Source organism: Chiloscyllium plagiosum, unplaced genomic scaffold (assembly GCF_037043375.1).
Source record: "Chiloscyllium plagiosum isolate Xiang-an unplaced genomic scaffold, Cpla_swu_hap1 HiC_scaffold_42, whole genome shotgun sequence".
NCBI classification, from domain to species: Eukaryota; Metazoa; Chordata; class Chondrichthyes; order Orectolobiformes; family Hemiscylliidae; genus Chiloscyllium; species Chiloscyllium plagiosum.
This window is the reverse complement of record NW_028270180.1, coordinates 24,624,715-24,642,679: the sequence shown is the minus strand read 5'-3', so window position 1 is coordinate 24,642,679 and position 17,965 is coordinate 24,624,715. Positions and strand designations below refer to the sequence as shown.

General features: G+C 41.8%; 1 protein-coding gene across 1 annotated transcript in view; it reads right to left on the bottom strand.

Moving 5' to 3' along the window:
• The window catches only part of trip4 (thyroid hormone receptor interactor 4), a 144,924-nt gene that overhangs the window by 25,225 nt on the left and 101,734 nt on the right, over positions 1–17,965 (bottom strand). Inside the window, exon 12 of the mRNA XM_043680516.2 lies at positions 7,475–7,571. Coding sequence (XP_043536451.2) covers positions 7,475–7,571 — 97 coding nt within the window. The remainder of the gene's footprint in view (positions 1–7,474; positions 7,572–17,965) is intronic.

Here is a 17,965-nt window from a genome sequence, read left to right as displayed (position 1 = left end):
CTCGCCTGCGTCATTCGGATAATCGAGCTTCCTCTGTATTAGCCATGGGAAATGCAGGGTTGCTCTTTGGAGGGGCAGTGTAAACGTGATGGGCCGAATGGCTTACTTCTACACTGTAGGGATTCTATGATTCTTGAAGACATTCTATCATTTGGTCATACACTTTTTCCAGTGAACTCACTTTAGAAGTGGCATAGTCACTAATGTCCAACCAGACTATAGGGCTGCTCGCTCCTTAGAGAGGTTTAACGTGAGGGTCATCACTCCTCGGGTGTGGGGAAAGGTCGAAGTGGTGGTCCTTCAATAGTAACCTCAGGTGGCATGGGAACTGAATCCACACACAGCCATCCAGCCAACTAAGCTAACCAATAGGAAACAGGGTTATTTAGGAAAGTGTATTACAAGGATAGGTCTGTGCCCGAGAATGTTTTAATTTAAACAGCAGTGCTGAACTGAAGCTAAGAACTTACATTCAAGGAAGAAATGGGAACAGAAATAAAATTCAGGTCTCTTACAGAATTTGCAGACCAAAAATATGGCTTTGCCCTGTACCTTGAATTTTGATGATGCCTCATATATGCCACTTCTTAGGACAACCAAGCACTTTACATTTCAAGTAAAATCACTGTTTGAGTAGGCAAACAATATGGTCAATTTGTACACTGAAAGGCCCAATAAGCAGCAACTTAAATGAACAATGAGATAATCACTGCTTTGTGGCATTGATTGAAAGAGTAATGTTGGCCAGCATACAGGAGAAACACATTGCTCTTTGGCAAATGATGCACTGGGACCTCTTAAGTCTGTTTGAGCAGGCAGATGGAACCTTGGCAAAAATCTCATCTGAAAGCATGTTTGCATTTCTTTTTCCACCTTATTGCAGTTCAAGACTCTTTGCTCAAACAGAGATGTTGATTATAAGCCTTGAAAAATCACAGCTCTGGTGCAGTTGACTCCCCCTTTGAAAGTACCAACCAAGGAATAAATCGGCCACCAAGCTGAATCTGTTAAAACCCTGAAGAAAGACTTTGACCCACTCTTGATTCAGGGATTGAAAAAAACACAGGCTTTGTGCTGGAACATGATGGTGACGAAATGGTTTAAAAATAGGTTTGGAGTCCAGGCAAATTGGACAGATTGAAAGACCTGCCTCAATCCAGTTTATGATTTGAAAATAAAAACATTGCTGTTGAGAGGTTTGTAATGGAGTAATTATTGACTCCGTCATATGTTCCACCTTCAAACGCCTGTTCTTAATTCTATCAATCCGACATCTTTTTCAAATTGGAGACTGTAAATTCCATGAGTTACAAATATACTTGGTCTTGCTGCCAAAGCTTGAGCTCCAATCACATTTAATGAATTTAAAGTTAGCATCCAAAATGCTGGATTAATGGCATGTGAATGTTTAGATAGTGAGAAGCTTCCATCATCACCTGCTATTAACCTGGGTAAGAGGTGGAATAGACTGCCTTGGGGTAACTCATTTTCTTCCCTGGCGTTCATTAATGCTTTTCTATTTTGTGGGACAGTTCTCCACTAAGGACAGACACTGGGCATTTTTCCTTTCAAGTCACATTGTGTACATGAGCATCTACTGTGGGCGTGTTCAAACTCCAAGCCATGTACATCACCCAAGCTCTGGAAATCCAGCCCTTGCAATTCCAGCTCAACCAGCCTCTGGCTGCAAACCTTGAGAAAGTATATTCACCATTCTGTGATGTGACCCTGCTATTGGAAATACGATGGACCGCGTTAATATTTACACAAGAAACCTATTTAAAGATCATCAGGTGGGCTCACAGTGTGATGCATTTGTATATACTAGAAGCTACATACATAGGACTCTGCATTACATATGCAAAGGAAATTGTACATATATTGTACCTTTTTCAATCTAAAGGGTCATTGAGACAGCTTTGTGTGCTCTATGCCCATTGCAACACCCTGACCAATCAGAAGCTACTTGCCTGATCTGAGAATTAAGATGGACAGATAATTCCCTGCCAATAATGGCCTAACTAATCCACACCCCCTATTCATGCTGACTTAAATGTTGTCTCTTTGTTCAAGTCCATGCTTTGCATCCCAGTTGAGATGTGTACAAGGCAATAAACTTCAACTTCTGGTCTCATTTTAGCAATGGTTAAGCTCTACCTTATTTGCTGTTTGGATTTTCGTTTCTGCCCAAGTGCTTCGCTGGGTGGGGAATTCCACAGATTCACAACCTTTTGGGTGAACAAGTTCCTCCTCAACTTAGCCCAAAATCTGCTGTCCCTTATTTTGAGGCTATGCCCACTAGTTCTAACTTCATCTGCCAGTGGAAACAACCTCCATGGTTCTATCTTATCTATTCCCTTCATAATTTCATCTGTTTCTACAAGATTTTCCCCTCATTCTTCTAAAATTCCAGTGAGTATAGTCCCAGTCTACTCAATCACTCTTCAGAAGTCCAATCTCCCAACTCTAGATCAACCTAGTGAACCTCTTCTACATCCCCTCTAGTGTCAGAACATCCTTTCTCAAGTAAGGAGACCAAAACTGGACATAGTATAGTTGCAACATACTTTTTAAACTCCATCCCTCTAGTGATGAAAGACAATATTCCATTTGTCTTCTTAATTACCTGCTGCACCTGCAAACCAACTTTTTGTGATTTGTGCACAGCAGTATGCTGCAATTTTTCATCATTTAAATAATAGTCCATTTTGTTGATATTTGTAACAAAATGGATGACCTCACATTTAGCAAGATTGTATTCCATCTGCCAGAGTCTTAACCTATCTATACCTCTCTGCAGACTTTGTGTCCTCTGCACACTTTGATCCACCACTAATCTAGTCTCATCCGCAAACTTTGATACAATTCACTTGGTCCCCAACTCCAAATCATTGATGTTAATTGTAAACAATTGAGGTCCCAACACTAGGGAGGAAATTCCAGGATTTGGACTTAGCAATGGTGAAGGAATAGCGATATAGTCAGGATGGCGAGTGGCTTGGAAGGGAACTTGCATGTGGTGATATTCTCATTTATCTGCTGTCAGTGTCCTTCTAGTTGGTAAGGACTGAGGGTTTGGAAGATGCTATCTAAGAATCTTTCATGAATTTCTGCACTGCATCTTTTTTGATGGTATCACTATTTTTACTGAGAGCTTGTAGTGGAGCGAGTGCATATTTGTGAACATGGTAGCAATTAAACCAGCTGGATAATGACAAGCTTCTTGAGTACTGTCATATAGGCAAGTGGGGAATATTCCAACACCCATGTCCTGTGCCTCGTAAATAATTGACTGGCTTTGGGGAGTCAGGAGTTGAGTTACTTGCTGCAGTCTGACCTGCTCTTGCATCCACTGTATTTATTGACACAGTATTTATATGGTTTGTGGTACACTACACATGAAACCATGGGTTGTGTTTGCATTCTGCATTTAAGTAGCAAAGATACAGAATATTGAATCAGATTATTACATTAAAACACATTCACTCATTAATCACTAACATTTATGCAAAATAGATTTCACGCTCATGTTCCCTCCATACCCAGTGGTGGAAGGATCAGTAACCAGTTCATGCTTTAAATTGGAATGATAGGTGTTGCCAATGTTGAGTTTAAAACACTCATATCTGTCTCCCGCATTGACCAAACAGCTCATCAGAAATTAGATCTTAGCCCTAGCTATACAAATAGTAAACTTACTTCAGCGTTTCATCATGGGATAAGTCTCTCATTCCAGGAATTGATTTTCTGAACTTTGCTGCACTGCCTCCAAGACAAATATATCCTTCCTTAGATAGGGAGACCACAATGGAGCATAGAACTATGGGTCTGCTCTCATCAAAGCCCAATTGTACTAAGACTGCCTTACTCCCATACTCTAGTCTTCTTGCAATACAACCCAACATGCGATTTGCCTTCTTAATTGCTTGCTTTACTGACATGCTAACTTTGTGTTCCTTCAACAAGTACACAAAGTCTTTCCAACATCAACATTTACAAATCTCACATCTGTTGAAAAATACTCTAGCCTTAATGGCACAATGAATAACCTTACATTTCCTTACATAATTCTCCATCTACTAATTTGGTGCTCATTCACTTAACCTGTCTATATCATGTTGTAGCCTCTGTGTCAGAGCTTACAATTAGCCTAGCTTCTTCACTAACAAATTTGGATACGTTACTCTTTAAGTTACTAATAATATTATATTGCAAATATATAATTATATTGCAAAAACATTATATATTATTAATATATAATATTATATAATACTTGCAGCATAGGAGAAAGTGAGGATTGCAGATGCTGAAGATCAGAGTTGAAAAGTGTGGGGCTGGAAAAGCACAGCAGGTCAGGCAGCATCCGAGAAGTGGGAGAATCAACGTTTCAGTGTAAGCCCTTCATCAGGAATGGGGAGGGATGGGGCAAGGTAACCGGGAACATTTCAGGAAACATGTCTGGGACACATGCATCAAACAATCTCACCGCTCTGTGGCCGATCATTTTATTCTTACATAAGGAGCAAGCGGGTAACTAGAGAAAGGATTGGTCCACTAAAGGATAACAAAGGAAGGCTGTGTGTCAAATCTGAGAGAATGGGTGTGATTCTGAATGATTACTTTGCATCAGTGTTCATGGAGGAGAGGAACATGATGAATGTTGAGATTAGAGATAGAAGTTTGATTAGTCTGGATCATGTTGACGTAAGTAGGGAAGATGTGTCAGGTAGGCTAGAGGTTATTAAGGTGGACAAATCCCCAGGACCGGATGGGATCTATCCCAGATTGCTGAGGAAGGCGAGAGAGGAAATAGCTGGGGCCCTGACAGATATATTTGTGGCATCCTTAAACACAGGTGAGGTGACGGAGGATTGGAGGGTTGCTCATGTTGTCCCCCTGTACAAGAAGGGTAGTAGAGACATTCCAGGTAACTACAGACCAGTGAGCCTGACGTCGATGGTGGGAAAGTTGCTGTAGAAGATACTGAGGAATAAAATCTATTTATATATGGAAAAGAATGGACTTATCAGTGATAGGCAACATGGTTTTGTGCAGGGGAGATCGTGCCTTACCAACTTAATAGAGTTCTTCGAGGAAATGACCAAATTGATAGATGAAAGAAGGGCTGTTGTGGACTTTAGTGAGGCATTTGATAAGGTTAACCATGGTAGACTAATGGAGAAAGTGAAGTCACATGGTGTGCAGGGTGTTCTCGCTAGGTGGATAAAGAACTGGTTGAGCAACAGGAGACAGAGAGTAGTAGTTGAAGGGAACTTCAAGTTGAAGTTCCTTGAAATGGAGAAAGGTGACCAGTGGTGTTCCACAGGGATCAGTGTTGGGGCCACTGTTGCTTGTAATATACATAAATGATCTGGAAGAGGGCACTGTTGGTATGATCAGCAAGTTTGCAGATGACACAAAAACTGGTGGAGTAGCACAAAACATAAGGGACTGTCAGAGAATACAGGAGGATATAGATAGACGGGAAAATTGGGCAGAAAAGTGGCAGATGGATTTCAATCCAGACAAATGTGAGGTGATGCATTTAGGCAGGACCAATTCTGGAGCGAATTATACAATGAACGGAAGAGCCTTGGGAAAAGTTGATGGGCAGAGAGATCTGGGAATGCAGGTCCATTGTACCCTGAAGGTTGCTGCACAGGTGGATAGAGTGGTCAAGAAGGCATATAGTATGCTTACCTTCATTGGACGGGGTATTGAGTATAAGAGCTGGCAAGTCATGGTAACATTGTACAAGACATTGGTTGGCTACATTTCGAATATTGTGTACAGTTCTGGCTGCCACCATTACCAGAGGGATGTGGACGCTTTGGAGAAGGTGCAGAGAAGGTTTACGAGGATGTTGCCTGGTATGGAAGATGCTAGCTATGAAGAAAGGTTGAGTAGGTTAGATTTATTTTCATTAGAAAAAAGGAGATGGGGGGTGGGGGGTGTCTCGATTGAGGCTTATAAAATTATGAAGGATATAGACAGGGTGGATAGACACAGGCTTTTTCCCGGGGTGAAGAATTCAATAAGTGGAGGTCACACTTTCAAGGTGAGAGGTGGAAAGTTTAAGGGGGATACACATGGTAAGTACTTCACACAGAGGGTGATGGGCGTTTGGAACGTGTTGCCAGCAGAGGTGGTAGAGACAGGCATGGTAGATTCATTTAAGATGCATCTGGATAAATGCATGAGTAGGTGGGGAGTACAGCAATACAGATGCTTATGAATTGACCGAAGGTTTAGACAGTACATTTGGATCGGCTCAGGTTTGGAGAGCCGAAGGGCCTGTTCCTGGGCTGTAAATTTTCTTTGTTCTTTGTAACTCCCCCTCCCACTCTGCCAAGGACATGCAAGTCCTGGGCCTCCTCCACCGCCAAATCCAAGCCACCCAACATCCGGAGGAAGAACGCCTCATCTTCCTTGGGAGCCTCCAACCACACAGCATCAACGTCAATTTCACCAGTTTCCTCATCTTCCCTCCCTCCACCTTATCCCAGACACAATCCTCCAACCCAGCAACGCCCTCTTGAATTGTCCTACCTGTCAATCTTCCTTCCCACCTATCCGCTCCGACCCATCACCCACCTTCATCTACCTATCGCCTTCACACTACCTCCCCCCAAGCCCCACACACACCCTCCATTTATCTCTCAGTCCCCTTACCCCCATCGCCACATTCCTGAAGAACTTATGCCCAAAACATAGATTCTCCAGCTCTTCTGATGCTGCCTGACCTGCTGCGCTTTTCCAGCAACACACTTTGACTTTACACTTACAGACCCACAACATGAAAATGCACCAATTATCTCAACTCTGCTTCCTGTCCATCAATCAATCCATCATCCACACTAATATGTTATCCCCAACTCTTAACAGTCCTCATCTTCACCCCAGGAAAAAGCTTGTGTCTATCCACCCTGTCTATATCCTTCATGATTTTATAAGCCTCAATCGAGACCCCCCCCCCCCCAATCTCCTTTTTTCTAATGAAAATAAATCTAACCTACTCAACCTTTCTTCATCTTGTGTATTAACTTTTTGGATAGCATCTACCCTTTTAAGGAATTCCACAGAATACACTAATAATGAAATGATTAAAATTTAGTGATGCTCAAGAAGTACTATTTGGAGATGTGAAGGGCTAGGGAAGATTACACAGAAAGGAGGCCACAAGACCGTGAAGGGGCTTATAAAAAAAATGGAAATTTTAAAATGAGGTGGTTGGAAAGAAAGATATCGATTTCCAAAACTAAAAAATGGAACAGGAATGAAAAAAAAAACATCTGTTCCACTCTTATAGTAAGTGCTTAAACAAAATAATCAAAAATACAAAAGAAAAGCTGCATCAGAAGTGCATTAACATTTGTAAAGCAGTCCTTTTAGAATCTTAGACACATTTAGATTTTAAAAACTATATCATGAACGAAATGTCAGCACCGACTTTGTTCCCTAACCAGTCACTTACATATCTTGTGACGTCCTCTAATTGGAAATTTCACAAGCAGTTCCCGAGGATTGGTGCAAATGAACACAAATGGAGAGCCACATTCTTGATCTGTAAACTGAAAACAAAAATTAAACATTCAGTACTCTTTATCCATGGACAGGTGGGAACTCTCTTTCCTCCAGTTCTTCGTACATAAACAGCTCCAGTCACACAGGTACACCTCAGAGAAACTCATGAGCTAATGTTACACCCTCTACCTCCTCCACCAACTCAAATTAAATACTACAATTTCATTCTTCAGTTCAGTGTTGGCTGCAATCTACCATTCCCTGCCCCAGATTCTAGTCAAAGAGGCACACCCAAAGGATTCCAGGAGATTTATGTAGCCAAAGAGAAGCATCAATGGTACAGGTTTTACTCCTGTTTACTTTCAGGAGAGTTTCTTGAATCCAGTAAAAGGGAAGCACCTGGAAGCAACCACTTGCCTACTTCGCAGGAAAACCTGAATACACTGGAAGCTCCGAGCAGCAGTGGCGGTTTAAGAACTGCAATTCCATATAGTAAGTTTTAAAGGGGAAGAGATATTTTTGTAAGCTTAAAGTGCAAGTTGCCTTCCAAAAGAGTATGTTTAAGATGGTGCTTTTAGGCAACAGTCACATGAAAAATCTCAAAATGTGAAATCCTGTTGTATCGTCTTTTTTAAATGCTAACTGGAAGTTTGAATTTATTTTTGAGACATTATCGATTGCTATGGGAATTACAAGAATTACCAACATATCAGACGAGGTGTAATTGATGGGAAGGCAATGGCCTCATATGGAGGCAATGGTCATTAATATGGAGACTATTAATCCAGAAAACCAGCTAATTTTCTGGAGACCTGGGTTCAAACCCCACTTTAACTAAATAATAAAATGCCTGGAATCAAGAGTCTACTAATGACCATGAAACCATTGCCAAATGTTGGAAAAACCCACCTGGTTCATTAATGTCCTTTATGGAACAAAATCTTCCATCCTCACCTCTTCTGGCTTATATGTAACTCCAGACCATAGCAACACAACTGACTCTCCGTAATGTCCTTGCAAGACACTCAGTTGTTTCAATCACGATGAAGTCTCAGCAAGAAATGAAATCGGACAGACTACCTGGTATGGACCTAGGCACGAGAAAACTGAATGGCAGACACAGCCCCTGTTGACCTAGCAAAATATTCCTTACTAACATCTGGGAACCACTGCCAAAATTGGGAGAGCTGCGTCACAGACAAGTCAAGTAGCAGCCTTACATAGTCATACTAACAGATACCTTACAGACAATGTCCCAGACATTACCATCACCATCCCTGGATACATCCAATATCCAACAGCAGGGCAGACCCAGCAGAGTGGCGGCATAGTGATATACAGGAAGGAGTTGCTCTGGGAGTCCTTAACATTGACTCTGGGCCCCATGAAGTCTCATGACTTCAGGTTAAACATGGGAAAGGAAATCTCCTGCTCATTACCACGTACCGTCCTCCATTGGCAGAGGAATCGGTACTCCTCCATATTGAGCAACTTTTGAAGGAAGCACAGAGGGTGGCAAGAGAACAGGATGTACTCTGGGTGGAGAATTTCACTGCCCACCACTAACAGTGGCTGGGCAGCAGAAGTACTGATTAAACTGATTGGGTTCGAAAGGAGAGAGCTGTTAGACTGAATCTGAAGCAACTGGTGAGATAACCAATAAGAGGGAAAAACATACTTGGCCCCAATCTGCCAACTGCAGATGCATTCATCCATGACAACAAATGTTAGAGTGACCAACACACAGTCCTTGTGGAGACAAAGACTTTAAAAAGACTACGACCAGAAGACACAGCCCTCTATTGTTTTCAATAGAGCTGCTTTCTTTGCTGCTGAAAATGTTGCCTTTTTGATTCTTTCATGCATGCTGGATATTTCCTGTGTTCAAGATCATAAGATATCGGAGCAGAATTAGATAATTTGGCCCACTGATTCTGCTCCATCTCTTCCAGACACATATTCCCCTCCCTCCCTTGCCAGCCTTCTGCAGGAACTGTTCCTTTCAGGACACACTGGTCCACTCTTCTGTCACTCCCAACAGACCACCCATCCCCCCACCCCCGACCCCAAAGCCCCACACCACTTTCTCCTGCAACACCTGTCTGCTTACTTCCTCCCTCCTCAGTATCCAAGGGCCCAACACATCTTCCAGGTGAAGCAGCACTATACTTGCACTTTACTCAATCTAGTCTACTGCATTTACTGCTCACAACGTGGTCTCCTGTACAATGGGGTAACAAAGCGTAGACTGGGTGACCACTTTGCAGAACACCTATGTCCCGCCCGCAAAAGAGACTGTGACCTTCCAGTTGCCTGCCACGTCAACACAGCTGCTTGTTTCCTGGCCAACCTCTCTGTCTCAAGATTGCTGCAATGCTCCAGTGATGCTCAGTGCAAGCTGGAAGAGCAGCACCTCATCTTCCACTTGGGAACTCTACAGCCTCCTGGACATGACATCGATCACTTTAGTTTGAACTCTCCCATGACTTTACCCCAATCTCCCCACACTGTGCCTTGTTATCACAGTCTGCTATGACACACAGCCCACTAACAGTTCCCATTAACAGCTATTCATCCTCCTAGCCTGATCGTAATCCACTACTTTGACTGTCCAACTGTCCTTTGCTCTGAGGAAGGGTCACTGGACCCAAAACATTAATTCTGATTTCTCTCCACAGATGCTGCCAGACCTGTTGAGCTTTCCAGCAATTTACAGCATCCACAGTCCTTTCCATTTCTATTAGGAGAGTGCTCCAGTTTACATGTGATGCAAAAAATTGTTATCCTAAAAAAAACAAAGGCAACCATTGCCATTGCAACACCGACTGAGACAACTCCCTGTCAAGCATTCCATGCAAATTATTTGCCTATGTTACCCTCATCAGACTATAGATTCTTACTGAATTCATCAATCCCAGTACAGTTTCAGAACTGGCAGATCTGCAATTGACATGATCTTTCCAGTCTATGGGCTGCAAGAGAAATACAATGATCAAAAGGAGACCACGAGGAAACCACTAGATGTTATCTTTGTCAATTTCACCAGTACAATTGACCAATTGACCTACATGCAGTCTATTTAAGTTGCTGGGGGAAACGAGGCATCTGCCAAAGCTGCTCAAATGTGATATGCTCTTTCCATGACAACATGATGAGTAAGGTCAGCTGTGAAACAGCAGCACTGATGTCCAGGAGCTTCACGGAGGTCAGACAGGGTTGTATTGGCAATTCTTTTTCCTGCTGTTATATGCCTTCAGGTCATCTGTGGAGTGTCTCCTTTACAATCCAGAACTGGCAAATCTTATTTATCCCCACATGCCCGAGATCCAATATAAAGGTGTGCCTAGTCTTCATTAAGGAGTGGCACTATGGTAATGATACCACACTAATATTCCATAGTAAGGAACACTTACAGAATCAAAAGGCAAATAATTTATAGGACATTGGACTTAAGAGCAGGACCAGGCCTTGCAGATCTTCTGTCATTCAATAAGATCGTGGAAAATCTGTTGTGGTCTCCTCTTACCTGTTGGCAACTCCCAAACCTCCACTCCTTTATCAGAAAACTATCTTAGCTCCATCTCAAATAAATTCATTCACCCAACCTCCACCGCTTTCCAGGGGAGAAAATTTCACAGTGAACATTTTCTCACCTTTATCTTAAAACCAAGACATTATATTCTTAAACTTTCTCCCCTAGTTCTCACCCTTTACATAGTGGGAAACATCAAATCTCCTCAGGATCTTACACATTTCAATAAGATCATCTCTCATTTCTTTTCAACGTCAGCAGGCATACGCTTAATCTTTTCAATCTTTCTTCGTAAGATAGGCCCATCATCCCAGGGGTGAGTCAAGTGAATCTTCTCTAACTGCTTATACAGTCTGTTCTGCTATAATGGGATAGTTGCATTCTCGTGCAACCTAGTGTTATAGAAAATCAGGCAATAGAAATAACGGGGCCTTTGGGAAAAACAAGGTTGGGGCAAACCACCAAAAATATCAGTAAAAATCAAAACAAAAATACTTGTTCGCCTAATTCAAATGACAGCACAGTCTAAGTAAATGTTAAAAGCATGTATATTAATGAAATAATAACACTTTAAAGGGTTTCTGAGTTTGCTGAGTTACACTACTGTATTAAGGCAGGGGCTGAGGGTCATCATCAGCATCATCACTACTTTCAGTGCAGTTCTGGATGCAGGATTATTTAGTCCAGAAGTGGATGGCTGCGGTTCATTATCCTCAGACTGTTTCTTGGGAGTTGGCTTAAAAAAATGTATCTAGTTTTTGCTGCTTTACCATTTTTCTCCTTTCATGAAGAAGCTGTTCAGGTGGTGCCATATAAGACTTTATGCCACAAACTGCTATCCTGCTGCATTCTGCATTATAGCCATTGTCTTCTAAGAACTGCAACTGCTCCTGAACTTCTCTCAGGACAGAAGCTAAAATAGAAGTGGAAAGTTCACGTAGTGCTGCATTCTGGACTTCACTGTCTTCATCTTGAGCTCAAATTTCTCTCGTACCAACAAGTTGTTGTAGGTCAATCTCCACTTCTTCAAATCCAACTTGATTTGCAAGAGCAACACAATGTTCTTTGATTGCTGGAAGCTCTTCTAACGCTTCAAAACCTTTAAAATCATGAAGGAAATCTGGGAGAAGCATTCACCAAAATGCATGCAAGCAGTAACGTTACTGATGTCACCCCAGGCCTCCACAATGATGTCAATGTTAATGTTAACTTTCTTAATGTTAAAGCTCTTCCAAAATTGAAGAACATTGTCCTCATTATCCCCCTGAGTAGCTATAATCAGCTTCCTGAATGTCTGTCTTAAATAATAAGCCTTAAAAGGTGCTATTGCACACTGGTCCATGGGCTGAATAACAGCAGTTGTATTCAGAGGTAGAAGCAGCACTCGAAAATGTTTTCAGAAAGCTCACCAATGGTGGGAGGGTGGCTTGGTGCATTGTCCAGAATGAGGAGAATCTTGAAATCCAAATTTTTTCTCCTGCAATAATTTCTAAGAACATTTTCAAAGACATCAACAATAAGGTCAGAAAAAATTTGCCCCATCATCCAATCTCTGTTGTTTGATCTGAAGTAAACACCTAGAGTGGACTTAAAGTAACCGGGGATGGAATCGCATAATAGCCAATGGGAGCTCACGCTTTTAAAAAATTGGTCCCCAATTCACCAACTGCATTACAGCCTAATCGCATTGACGAAACATATGTTACAGGAGAACAACCTGTATATATTTTTCTCGAATAAGGAAATTAAAACTGTACACAGTGCTCAAGATGTGTTTGCATACAGTTGCAATAAAATATCGTACTTCTGTATTTCATTCCCCTTGCATACACGCCAACTTTCCATTCTCCTTCAGCTAGACATCGAGTCCCATTATGGTCGAATTTTCAGAACATGCCAGCCGTCTAGCCAGATGAGATGGATACATTTATCTCTACGAAAACCATGAAACAAAGTACAAGTTTAAAAATAAATGAAAGGCTTTTCTTGAAGCCATCAGCTTTGTAAACCCACCAATAATGGTTTGGTTTGACCAGGAGCATCAGGAAGACAAATGCCAGCAACCAGGATGCTGTCAATGTGAAGAGACGACAGTTTGGCAACGTGACACTGAAGGGTGTCAACGGAATTATGAGATGAATTGTAATAACAAATTTCCTTCACTGAGTTGATAGATTGGAAACAGCCAAGGTATATAATCAGAGCTTGCAAGATGATAAAAGAAACAGAGATTAAGATGAAGCAGAAAAGGGTGTGTATGACAGATGTCAGATGGATAAAACAAGAAACAACCAAGCTGAACACAGAAGTTTCAAACGGGAAGTGAAAAAAACAGAAGCAAATCAAGAAGAGACTGGCAGTTAACAAACATGGGGGTCAAACAATCTTTTAAAGTATATATGTCGTGAAAGGGTTGTAAAAAGATAGTTTAAACTGACAAGAGACTTTAAGTAAAGATGTGACAGCACAGCGAAGGGATGAAATGAACATTTTACATCTCTCTTTACCAAGGAGGAAGCTGCCCAAGACACAGTAAAATACGGGGTTATTAAAATATTGGCGGGTATAACAATGAATAAAAATGGATAGTAGCTAGCTGTATGTAAAGTTGATAAGTCACCAAAATCAGATGAGATGCATCAAGTATATTGAGTGAAGTGCAAGTGGCAATTGCCAAGCTGTGTGGCATAGAGTCATAGAGATGGGGGTGGTGCCAGAGGAACTGGTGAACTGTAGATGTCAAACCCTTTTTAAAATAAGGGTTTAAGGTTCAATTCAACAATGAGAAAATTTCAGTTAAGTCCAAAAAAAAATTTACAGTCACTTGGACAAATGTAGATAAACATGGATTCCGACCTGAAACATCGACTCCCCTTCTCCTCTGATGCTGGTTAACCTGCTGTGCTTATTCCAGCTCCATTCTTTATCCTCCAACCTCCAACCTCCCCCTCCCCACCCCAACCCACAAAATAAATCTGTTAAGGGCACACACTGTCTCATTAACTAGGTGGAGTTTTTTTGAGGTGGTAACAGAGAGGTTGATGTGTTGCACGTGGACTTCCAGAAGAGATTTGATGAAGTGCAGTACAACAGACATGTAACAAATCTCAAGCTCATGGAATAATAATGATATAATAACAGCAGCATGGATATGAACTTGGCTGAATGACAGGAAACAGTCAGCAGTGGTTAATGTCAAACAAAAACAGAAATCGCTGGAAAAAATAAGCAAGTTTGACAGCATCAATAGATAGAAAACAGAGTTAACATTGAGTCCAGTAACCCTTCAGAACTAGAAGCAGCTAGATACAGGGGATGATGTGGGGAGTACAGCTTTGTGGAAGAACAATATCACATCTTCCACTTCGGTAACTTACAGCCTTGAGGGCTCAATATTGAGTTTAACAATTTCAGAGTATGAACACCTCCTTCCTTGTCCATTACCTACTCCGACAACTTTAAAGTCCAGTCATGAAATGGATTGCTGTCAGCACAGCCACCTCATTTTCAACTATTAGTAGTCCCCATTATCACTTATCTAGCTTCTCTTCTTCCCGGACTTACTATCAACAATCCTTTTGTCTGGCTATCTTGATTTTTCCCTGTCTCTTGGTCTTTCTCCCTCTCCCTCTGGGTTCAGTCACTGCCTACTTGTTCACTCGATTTCCACCCCACCCCCTTTCCCCAACTCCCCACCATCAGGATAAATACCAAATTTTCATAGCTGCTTCCAATCTAAAGGAGGATCACTGGACTCAAAGCATTAACGGTGGTTTCTCTCCACAGTTGGTGCCGGACCTCCTGAATTTCTAAAGTAATCTCTAGTTTGTTTGAAACAGACCACCAGGATCCACAGTTATTCGTTTTATTTTAGTGAATACTGGATGTATTTGAAGTCTGGAGGATGGTATGCAATGGATTCCCAAAGATCAGCATGAGGAACATTATTCTTCCCGATAAACATTAATGACCCAGAATTGGGTGTACTAGATACAATTTGCAGACAACATAAAACTTGAAAGAGGAGAACAATTTAAGATGCTCAGTAAAAGAAGCAATGGCAACATGTGGGGAGGAAATAAAAAGTGTAATGCAGTGAACGGTGAGGATGTAGAATGCACTCTCTGAAAAAGGAGGTTGGTGGGAGATTCAACCACAGCTTTCAAAAGTAAAATGGGATCACTACCTGAAGATAAAAAAGTTGCAGGGTTACAGGGTAGGGGGAGGGAAGTAGGACTAGCTGAGTTATTCTTTCAGACAGCCAGTACAGTGAAGTTTGGCTGAATGACCTCATTCTACACCTATAACCATTTTATGATTCCATAAATCCCAAATTTAACACTGTGTTCTCTCTTCAAATAGATTCTTTATGACAGTTATTGAGAGCTACGTTTATATTTCCAGGAGAATCTGGTATGTCTTTAAAAATGAAGTTAAATGCTTTGTGGGCGGCACGGTGGCTCAGTGGTTAGCACTGCTGCCTCACAGTCCGAGGGACTCAGATCTGACTCCAGCCTTAGGTGACTGTTTGGATTTTGCAAATTCTCCCCACATCTGCGAAGATTTCCTCCAGTGCTCCCGTTTCCTCCCACAGTTCCAAACATATGCAATTTAGGTGAACAGTCGTGCTAAATTGCCCATAGATTCCAGGGATGTGTAGGTTAAGTGGATTAGCCATGGGATATACAGGGTTACAGGGATATGTAAGGGGGATTGGGTCCGAGTGGGATGTTTCTCGGAGGGTCGGTGTGGACTCAATGGGCCAAGTGACTGTTTCCACACTGTAGGGATTCACTGACTAATAGGAGGTGGAGCAGAGCAGCCTAAATTAGATACTAAACCTCAAACTCCTAAGCAGTACAATAACTTTAGAGATTCACTTCATCGACAGTGATTCAGATCAAATTTTATTGATGTCAGAGCTTTATCTATCGCGCCATTTGTAAACTCAAACAATGAAACAATCAACTTCCATCCATTTCTAAACATAATATACTGAACATGACCAAACACTGACTCTTGACAATAATTGAGCTAACAAGTTGAAGGACCAAAAATAAATCAGTAAGAATAGTAATTTATGCACAAGTCCACAGTGTCCTATGCTTGAGTCTCAATACTTCTTGTTACTAGTTTCCCCACTTTGCTACCACCTTTATTTATATTTTAAAAAACAATAGACTGGAGAGAAGAATGCAAAGGAGGTTAGTAATAACCACAATTATTTGCAACTTACTGTGTTGAATGACTAAAAATTAGAAGGTTGAGCAATGTAAATCAAGCTGTGTTTATCCACTGCATCATTACACATTAGTACATAATTCCCATTTTGCAACATCAGTGCAAATGTGTGACTGATGCCAATTACATGGAAAAGAGCACTGGGGAAACCCAGTGGATGTGGTCTACCTAGACTTCCAAAAGGCATTTGATAAGGTGCCACACGGGAGGCTGCTGAGCAAGGTGAGGGCCCATGGTGTTCGAGGTGAGCTCCTGGGATGGATTGAGGATTGGCTGTCTAACAGAAGGCAGAGAGTTGGGATAAAAGGTTATTTTTCGGAATGGCAGCCGGTGACAAGCGGTGTCCCGCAGGGTTCAGTGTTGGGGCCGTAGCTGTTCACATTATATATTAATGATCTGGATGAAGTGACTGGGGGCATTCTAGCGAAGTTTGCCAATGGTACAAAGTTAGGTGGACAGGCAGGTAGTACTGAGGAAGTGGGGAGGCTGCAGAAGGATCTAGACAGTTTGGGAGAGTGGTCCAGGAAATGGCTGATGGAATTCAATGTGATGTGAGCAAATGCGAGGTCTTGCACTTTGGAAAAAAGAATAGAAGCATGGATTACTTTCTAAACGGTGAGAAAATTCGTAAAGCCAAAGTACAGAGGGATCTAGGAGTGCTAGTTGAGGATTCTCTAAAGGTAAACATGCAGGTTGAATCCGTGATTAAGAAAGCGAATGCAATGTTGTCAATTATCTCAAGAGGGTTGAAAGATAAAAGCACTGATGTGCTACTGAGACTTTATAAAGCTCTAGTTAGGCCCCATTTGGAGTACTGTGTCCAGTTTTGGTCCCCACACCTCAGGAAGGACATACTGGCACTGGAGCGTGTCCAGCGGAGATTCACATGGATGATCCCTGGAATGCTTGGTTTAACATATGAGGAACAGCTGAGGATCTTGGGATTGTATTCATTGGAGTTTAGAAGATTAAGGGGAGATCTAATAGAAACTTACAAGATAATGCATGGCTTGGAAAGGGTGGACGCTAGGAAATTGTTTCCGTTAGGCGAGGAGGCTAGGACCCGTGGACACAGCCTTAGAATTAGAGGGGGTAAATTCAGAACAGAAATGCGGAGACATTTCTTCAGCCAGAGAGTGGTGGGCCTGTGGAATTTATTGCCGCAGAGTGCAGTGGAGGCTGTGACGCTAAATGTCTTCAAGGCAGAAATTGATAAATTCTTGATGTCACAAGGAATTAAGGGCTACAGGGAGAATGCGGGTAAGTGGAGTTGAAATGCCCATCAGCCATGATTGAATGGCGGAGTGAACTCGATGGGCCGAATGGCCCTACTTCCTCTCCTATGTCTTATGATCTTAATTATTTACCTCAACTACTGAACTATCAAGTATGACTCTTTAAGCTAATTTAACCTTAATCTACATATTAATGAATGAGAGAAAAGTAAATAAAGCCGCATCCACCTTTCAAAGCTATGTGCTGATCTGCTTATCCTCCAGGATCATTATTTAGCTGTTCGCCTAATTTTGCGAATTCAGATGGATAGAAAAGACCTCACAACACGACAGCAGTATGGTCCGAGCCACCAGCTACCCTCTGACAAGTCTACCAAAAAGTTCCAACTAATTAACCAATCTTGCTGTGAAAATGGCTGCAGTGTTTGGCTGG